This window comes from Salmo trutta, chromosome 26 (genome assembly GCF_901001165.1).
Source record: "Salmo trutta chromosome 26, fSalTru1.1, whole genome shotgun sequence".
Taxonomy (NCBI): Eukaryota; Metazoa; Chordata; class Actinopteri; order Salmoniformes; family Salmonidae; genus Salmo; species Salmo trutta.
The window spans coordinates 14,861,174-14,870,216 of NC_042982.1; the positions used below are offsets into that span (position 1 = coordinate 14,861,174).

Sequence of the window (9,043 nt, forward strand, 5' to 3'; positions counted from 1 at the left end):
ATGATAACTGAGGCTGACATAAGCTTTCATTTTACCATCAGTGGGACTATTTCCCAATAGCTCAAAGTCTCCCTCATATAAACTTGCCTTCTCAGTTATGCACATGTAGTTCATAGACAGACTAAATTCATACATTTCCCCGACAAGGACTTGGCCAAGTGACCTACTGCTGCCTACTGCCAACAGATCTCAGTGGTACACAGGACTCAGACCCAGAAGTAGTGTGTGTGAGGGGGACATAAGGGGTAGCCTACCAGGATGGGTTCCTGGGCCAAGCTGAAGTCCACTGACTGGGTGTTTCCCACAGCCGTTTTGTCGCTCTATGGGTTCTTTGCCAACTGCAGACCAGCTGAGCCCTTCCTAACACCCTACCTTATTGGACCATACAAGAACATCTCAGAGGAAGTGGTAAAGTAACCAGCAGCAGAGAGCTGTATGCTACACATGAACAGTTTTGAATGGATTTGTTAACAAGTTTGTGATAAGAAAGTAAATGATGCACACTATAACGATAGAATGAAATACACTACATTACCAAAAGTATGTGGACACCTACTCGTCGAACATCTCATTCCAAAATCATGGGTATTAATATAGAGTTGGTCCCCCCTTTGCTGCTATAACAGCCTCCACTCTTCTGGGAAGGCATTCCTCTAGATGTTGGAACATTGCTGCAGGGACTTGCTTCCATTCAGCCACAAGAGCATTAGTGAGGTTGGGCACTGATGTTGGGCGATTAGGCCTGGCTCACAATCGGGATTCCAATTCATCCCAAAGGTGTTTGATGGGGTTGAGGTCAGGGCTCTGTGCAGGCCAGTCAAGTTCTTCCACACCGATCTCGACAAACCATTTCTTTATGGACCTTGCTTTGTGCACGGTGGTATTGCCATGCTGAAACAGGAAAGGGCCTTCTATCAAACTGTTGCCACAAAGTTAGAAGCACAAAATCGTATAGAATGTCATTGTATGCTGTAGAGTTAAGATTTCCCTTTGCTGGAACTAAGGGGCCTAGCCCAAACCATGAAAAACAGCCCCAGACCATTATTCTTCCTCTACCAAACTTTACAGTTGGCACTATGCATTCAGGCAGGTAGCGTTTTCCTGGTAACCTCCAAACCTAAATGTGTCCGTCGGACTGCCAGATGGTGAAGCGTGATTCATCACTCCAGAGAACGCGTTTCCACTGCTTCAGAGTCCAATGGCGCCAAGCTTTACACCACTGCAGCCGATGCTTAGCATTGCGCATGGTGATCTTAGGCTTGTGTGCGGCTGCTCTGCCATGGAAACCCATTTCATGAAGCTCCCGACTAACAGTTATTGTGCTTACGTTGCTTCTAGAGGCAGTTCGGAACTCAGTAGTAAGTGTTGCAACCGAGGACAGATGATTTTTACGCGCTACACGCTTCAGCACCCGGCGGTCCCATTCTGTGTGCTTGTGTGGCCTACCACCTCGCGGCTGAGCCGCTGCTGCTCCGAGACATTTCACAATAACAGCACTTACAGGTGACCGGGGCAGCTCTAGCAGGGCAGAAATTTGACGAGCTGACTTGTTGGAAAGGTGACATCCTATGATAGTGCCACGTTGAAAGTCACTGAGCACTTCAGTAAGGCCATTCTACTGCCAATGTTTGTCCATGGAGATTGCATGGCTGTGTGTTCGATTTTATACACCTATCAGCAATGGATGTGGCTGAAATAGCCAAATCCACTCATTTGGGTGTCCACATGTGGGTGTCCACATACTTTTGTATATACAGTGTATCCTCAGGTTACTGTATACAGTGGGCTATGTAGTGGGCTTTTGCTTCATATAGACGACAGGTAGGACTATTCAGTATCTCTGTGCATATTGAATAGATCTAGTAATACATTAATCACTCCTCTCCCTGTGCCTCCTCAGGTGACCAACTACCTGTTCCCCATCTGGACGTACTCCTACCTGGCCGTCCTCTTCCCCGTCTTCCTGCTGACAGACTTCCTGAGGTACAAGCCGGTGATCATGGTCCAGGGCCTCTTCCTGGTCACCAACTATGTCCTGCTCTGCTTCGCCCCCGGCCTGACCGCCATGACCTTCCTGCAGTTCAACTATGCCGTGGTGACCTCCACGGAGGTGGCCTACTTCTCCTACATCTACAGCGTGATCCCTCCGGAGAGGTACCAGCGGGCCACCGGCTACCTCCGCAGTGCCATGCTGACAGGCTCCACCCTAGGGGCCACCATAGGCCAGATGCTGGTCTCCCTGGCAGGGCTGGACTACTTCTACCTCAATGCTATCTCCCTGGGGATTCTCAGCATTGCGTTCCTCATCTCCATCTGGCTACCCATGCCCCAGCAGGGGATGTTCTTCAGGGGGGAGAAGGCTGCCCTGGGCCTGAGCGCCAAGGACCAGGTGGAGGAGGAAGTGAGTGCAGTGGAGGAGGCCCAGGAGGCAGAGGAGGCCGTGGAGGATGGTGCTGGGTCGGGTAGGACCCAGGGTGCCGGGGATAGTACTGGCTGGTGCAGCCTGCATAATGTGGTCTATGCTGGCAGGCTGCTCTTGAGCAGCTTCAGAGAGTCCTACTCCTCTAGGAAGCTGGTCTACTGGTCTCTGTGGTGGGCTCTAGCCATGGCCGGCTACGGCCAGGTGTTCAACTACATCCAGCTGATGTGGGACCACATAGAGCCATCCAGCACCTCCTCTGTCTACAATGGAGGGGTCGAGGCCATCTGCGCAGTAGTAGGTAAGACAATCTCAGAACTGTGTGTGTGTGTGCGTGTGCGTTCAGTGGAGTAGCTGTGCTTTGGGGTTTACCGGTTGGTGAATTTTATATTCAGATAAAATGTTGCAATGCTAATATTTATTTTATTACTAAATAAAAATATACTAATAAAATTCCAGAACGCAGCTGAATGTTGGTCTCACAATATGATTTATATGTGGTCCATGATTAAATGGGTAATTTGTTTCGATGGGCTTAAGGCAAAGTAGTTCCATGGTCATCTTCGCTTTGGTCCAAGTTGGGCTCTGCACGCAGAGAAGAGTAATTGCTTCAATTAAGGCGATAACTTGGGTAACGATTTCTCTGATTATTGCTGATAGCTCGGGTTTGAGAGATAGTGACTTATCAGAACAAGTCAATCGGACCCTGGCAGTAGATCAAGGGCCTCACTGCCAATATCCTGAAGTATCACTTTAATTAAATCAAAGCCCTGTCCTCTGTCCTATGTGTTCAGGGATAGAGACGTTATACTGTCCTGATAAATTATGGTAGGAACACTTCCCCCTTAGGAATACGATGAGGGTCCTGTTCCAATTTGAAAGCATCCATCCTTGCTTGGGGTAATGACTGATCTGATATGACTGGATCGTTCTCTTATAATCTCCACCCGGCACAGCCAGAAGATGAGTGGCCACCCCTAGAGCCTGGTTCCTCTGTAGGTTTCTTCCTAGGTTCCCGGCCTTTCTTGGGAGTTTTTCCCAGCCACCATGCTTCTACATCTGCATTGCTTGGCCTTTGGGGGTTTTAGGGTGGGTTTCTGTATAAGCACTTCGTGACAATTGATGATGTAAAAAGGGCTTTGTAAATGCATTTGATTGATTGATTGATGAAAGCCATGTATTGAATCCTATGTTTTAATCCAGCCAACAGCGTTGGATCAGTGATTGCTTCAAGGAAGGGAGGAAGGATGCAGTTTACAAGTATTTAAATAGTTTAAAAGTATTTACTCAGGATCTAAAAAGGAAATCATCCACTATTGTCCCATCCCTGTTCTATAGGTGCAGCCGCAGCCTTCTGTGTGGGTCATGTAAAGGTGACCTGGGATGTCTGGGGGGAGTTGTCACTGGGGGTGTTCTCTGCGGTGGGGGCAGGGGCCGTGTTTCTGATTGGGCTCACCAGCAACATTTGGGCAAGCTATGCTGGCTATGTCATCTTCAAGGCCTCCTACATGCTGCTGATCACCATCACTACGTAAGTGAATACTCTGTAGGCCATACTTCATTGTGCTCTGCTATATTTATTTCATATACCTTCCATGCATCCTATAGACATTCATCAGAAATGCACAATGAAAATATTCAGTACATAGTGTTATCTGTTTTGTCATTACAGATTTCAGATTGCATCCAACCTTTCCATGGCATGCTATGCTCTAACGTTCGGAGTCAACACTTTTGTCGCCCTCTTGCTGCAGACCATTCTCACAGCCATCGTTGTTGATGAAACTGCACTGGGGTTAGACATTATCACACAGGTATGGTTACACAATCCAGAGCTAGACAGGGCATTGTCCATTCCTTTAACTGATCACTGCACAAGTTATCAAAAGTGAAGAGACATTGACACCTGGTGGCAAATTATTACTGCATTGTTACTGTTCTTGACCCCTCTAATAAAACCAAAGTTTAATTTCCCTTTCTCCAGTTCATCATCTATGGCAGCTACTATGCCGCAATATCTGTGCTTTTCCTGATCCGAGGGATGTACACAGCCTGTGCACACCACTGCCGCCCTAAACAGGCAATGGACCAGGAGCAGAAAGAAGAACCCAAAGTGGAGATGCCCTCCTCAGACCGGTTCTGTTCTGACCACAGACAGTAGTCTATCAGAGACTGAGGGGGGCAAGGCGTCTTCAGGGGTTCACCCTAAAATGTAATGGCATGGTGTTACATACTTGTATTTATAATAAAAATAAAACAAAATGTTGCCTAAGCATTGTTTTGTCCAACTTCTCTTTAAGTCATCCAAAAGATAAGGGGTTTTCAACTGATAGGCATGGCCATGTTAAATTTACACTAATGTTTTAGTTATTGCATACATTTATTGAGCAGGTTGTTGATTGACAGACTGAGCTCAGTGATTACACAAACACACCAAGGTGACTTCCATATGGGGACTAGATTCAGGCTGGATTAAGGGAAGTGTGTGAGAGCAGACTAACCTGAGCAGGTAAAGCGATAAACCTGCTTTTTGTATAAAGTATAAAAACATGTGTGGTTGATAATAGTGGCTATCGCTGTTTGTGGATCTGTGAGGATGGAGGCTGTGAAGCGGTGGAGGGAAGGATGGGGCTATCCCACAACTCTGCTGTGCATCTATGGGTTCTTCGGTACAGTGAAACCTCTTGTACCCTTCATCTACCCTTACCTGACTGGTCCAAACAAAAACCTGATGGTGGAACAGGTACAGTAGGCTACAGGACAAACATTTAAATGCATTGTATTCATGCTCTTATACTATCTTTAGAGGGGTGTAACGATTTCCTTCAGTGTGTATTCGTGCCTTTACAACTTTATCAGTCTCCTCAGCTTCGCGCTGTCCCGCTTTCACAGCATTATTTTGAGTACTCTGCCCACCTGGCTAGTTGGAAGTTGAGGCGTACCCCTCCACCCTTTGCAGTGATCGTGGAACCTTCTCCAGAGAAGGTTGCAGCTCTGAACAAAGAGATTGCAGAACTCCTGGCAAAGGAGGCGATTACAGTAGTTCCTCCAGAGCAGAGGAAAAAAGGGCTTTTATCGCCCAACTTTCTCATGAATTTGATTTTGGATTTACGTGTCCTGAACAAGAGCGTAGCCAAACAGACTTTTCTCGCATGGACACAAAAAACTTCAGCATGAGCATCGACCTGAAGGAAGCACACTTCTATGTGCCGGTGCTTCCGTGTCACAGGAGGTTTCTACTCTTTGCCTTCCAGGGAAGTAGCGTATGAGTACACAAGGGTGCCTTTAGGTATGACCTAGCACCTCGTACCTTTTCCAAATCAATGGAGGTGGCTATAGAGCCTCTACGTCACCAAGAACTCAGGATTCTGACCTACTTGGACGACCTGTTGGTTCTCGCCCCGTTAGTAGAGCTGGCGATAGCACACACGGCCTGGCTTGTGACGCATTTCACACACCTGGGTTTCGCTGTGAACAGCGGATTGTTGATCTGGGTCTCCAGTTTTACACTGCGAACATGACGGCACAACATTCGGATCCTCGAACATCTGTGATTCTATTGGCCCTCAGTCGGTATCATCCAACACATGGTGACAGCGCACTCAGTACTGTCCCTTCTAGGGCTCAGGCAGTCTGCCCACACTGTGGTCCCACTGGGGTCCGGCACATGCGCAGGCTACAGGAGTGGTTCACCAAGCTACAACTAGAACCTGTGCGTCATCGTTGTCATCTGTTAGTAGTTCTCCACTCTCTTAGACCTTCTGAACTATTGGCGTCCCGATGGGCAGAGTGTCCTCGCACATCCCAGACGCATCTCTGGCTGGATGGAGCAGGACATCTCAGACTCTGGCGGTGGGAGATGTGGGGCCTCCATTGGAGTGTCACATCAACCTCCTGGAGCTGGTACTGCAATGTGTTGGTCTGGCCAGACAATCGAACTGCGGTGGCCTACATCAACCACCAGGGAGGAGTTTGGTCTCCTGCGCTTCACCTCTTGGCAGAGGCACTGTGGTTGTGGGCTCACGAGCACCTACGCCTGTTGACATCACTACACATTCCAGGCCACCTCAACGAAGGAGCAGACCTCAGTCCCGAGAGGGTCATCGGGACGAAGAGTGGCGTCTGCACCCCAAAATTATTCACATGCTGGTGCGACAGTAAAACCATCAACCCTATGTGTTGCCGGATGGAGAGAGTTCTCTTTTTTTCTGCAATTTCTCTTTGACAGACAACGTTCGCTGTCCACCATAAAGTCTTTTTGCCTGTTATAAGGGATTTGGCGGGGTGTCTGTTTTTAGCCAACCCCTCGTAAAATATTTTCTGTTAGGGACATGGCGGCTCATGTCTGTGGCCCTAGCCCCGGCTCCACAGTGGGATTTGGCCTTGGTGCTTGAGAAGCTTTGTAAGCAAAATTTTAAACCCTACACATGCTCGCAATGTTCAGGCGCTACCCTATAGTGGCCCCGATAGCTTCTGCCAAATTTAAGGCCCGGTCCTGCCTGAAATCTAAAATAACCATTAGTAATAAGTTAGTAAATCCATTAGCTGCTCCTTTCTACCAGTCACTCGCTCCCTGCACGCAGCTCGCTCTGCATGCGCTCTACTCATGGTGGCTGTCACGCCCTGACCAGGTGAACTCTGCTATTTTGGTCAGGGTGTGGCATTTCTATGCTTTATTTTCTATGTTTTGGTTATAGCCTTTCTTTGTGTTTTATTTCTATGTTGGGCTCGGGGGTGATTTCCCAATCAGACAGCTGTCGCTTGTGAAGTCTGATTGGGAATCACATTTAAGTTCCTTTTCCCCCACGATGTTTGTGGGTTGTTGTCTCGTTATTTGAGCACGTAACGTATTGGCAGTTTTTCCTTGATTTTGTGTACATGTTTAATTCTAGTGTGTTAAATAAACATGTATTCGCTCCCAGCTGCGTTTTGGTCCGCTTCCTCGTCTCACGACGACAATCGTTACAGTGGCTCTGAGTCTGAGTATCCATAGCAACGGTTCTGCTTGGGCAGCTCAACGAAGAGACATGAGAAAGCAGTTAGCGGTTTGTTACTTTGTCACTAAATTCCGACAAAACTCAAGGAACATTATTTTTTCTGTGAAATAATCTCTCCTGTCTTATATTTGATGAGGTTGAAGCACGTCTGACACCATGTTATGATCTTAGTCAGATATTACTGTTCTGCGCAGCAGAGAATGCGTAAATGGCTCAGCTTCAAAACATTAGTGATCAATTTAGTGATACCCGAGCCCTGCCCACACCCTTCTTATTGATGAAAAATCAGGCCCTACACAGCACTAACTCAATGTATGACGTCGGGGCCGTTGGGTAGCAGAGCTCTATTGTAAGCCGCCATTCGAGCCATTGGCCCAGATTCCATTGAAGTCAATGAAGACAGCATTACTACTGGCTTCGAACTCTTCCAAATCTGTCAGTGATCTGTGCGCTCTGTCGACATGACCTGACTGTCTCACTATTAAAGGCAGATCGCAGATCCTGGAGCTATGGGCTTTTTCCCTTCCTCCACATGAAGGGGCCAGAGAGGTACAGTTCCATCATCTGTGTTGAGTTCACACTTTATGTGGAATTCGGTCATCGCTTCAGCTGTATGTGTGCTATGGCGCGGCTGCGCTTGGCAGGCCACTTTCTAAGCAGCGTTTGTCTCACTGGCTTTGCATTGAGAGAGCCTATCCAACTGAAGGGCGTTCCTTGCCTTTGGGCATCACGGGCCACTCCTCACGTGGAGATGCAGCCTCCGCTTGCCGTTTAAGGGGTGTGGAGGTCGATGATATTTGTACAGCAGCGTTGCGGTCGACGCCATCCCCATTTATATCTCTTAGATATGTCCTCGGGCTCTATCTTACACAGTCTGTACTCCATTTAGCTGCTGAAGGCATAGGCTGAGGGACCGGGGTTTTTTCTCTAGGCGTAATTTTTTTTATTTAACCTTTATTTAACTAGGCAAGTCAGTTAAGAACAAATTCTTATATTACAATGACGCCTACATCGGCCAAACTCGGACGACGCTGGGCCAATTGTGCGCCGCCCTATGGGACTCCCAATCATGGCCGGATGTGATGCAGCATGGATTCGAACCAGGGACTGTAGTGACACCTCTAGCACTGACACATGAGTCTGTTTTTTTGTAGATGCTTGTCAGGCATTAATAATCAATCATCATCAACAGTCTAACACCTTACAAAGGTAGATAGCAACGTCATGTAAAATGTTACTGCTCAGACCACTGTGTGTTCCTTGCAGGGGCAGCGACAGCCTATGATATTGGTTTCACCCAGGTGGATTGGGCCCAGTGGGGAGAGTTGGCTCTGGGTTCATTCTCTGCCCAGGGAGCTGCAGCCCTTTTCACCATGACATTCACAGCCAACATCTGGGCCTGCTATGCTGGCTACATTGTCTTCAAGTGCCTCTACAATGCTGCTTATTACCATAGCCATGTGAGTACTGCCGTCTGAAGAACAATATGCCTTATGTCACATTTCAAAAATCCCTTTTGACGGTAATATATTAAAGGGACACATTATAGGGACATTACACTCCTAAATCAAAGTTTATCAGGTGTTTTCATCCAAATGAGTCCACATCCCACACCATTGGTTGTGTA

General features: G+C 47.6%; 1 protein-coding gene across 1 annotated transcript; it reads left to right on the forward strand.

Moving 5' to 3' along the window:
- The first annotated feature begins 100 nt into the window (after nucleotides 1-100).
- LOC115163223 (thiamine transporter 2) lies at nucleotides 101-4,692 on the forward strand. Its single transcript, XM_029714924.1, has 5 exons — nucleotides 101-408; nucleotides 1,901-2,720; nucleotides 3,758-3,950; nucleotides 4,092-4,233; nucleotides 4,404-4,692. The coding sequence occupies exons 1-5, from the start codon at nucleotides 259-261 to the stop codon at nucleotides 4,578-4,580; spliced, it is 1,482 nt and encodes a 493-aa protein (XP_029570784.1). The 5' UTR covers nucleotides 101-258; the 3' UTR covers nucleotides 4,581-4,692.
- Nucleotides 4,693-9,043: the final 4,351 nt, after the last annotated feature.

Coding starts and splice junctions, on each gene's coding strand:
- LOC115163223 (XM_029714924.1), top strand. CDS start 259: ATGGGTTCCTGGGCCAAGCTGAAGTCCACTGACTGGGTGTTTCCCACA. Junction 409..1,900: donor AGAACATCTCAGAGGAAGTG/GTAAAGTAACCA, acceptor GTGCCTCCTCAG/GTGACCAACTACCTGTTCCC. Junction 2,721..3,757: donor GGCCATCTGCGCAGTAGTAG/GTAAGACAATCT, acceptor CCTGTTCTATAG/GTGCAGCCGCAGCCTTCTGT.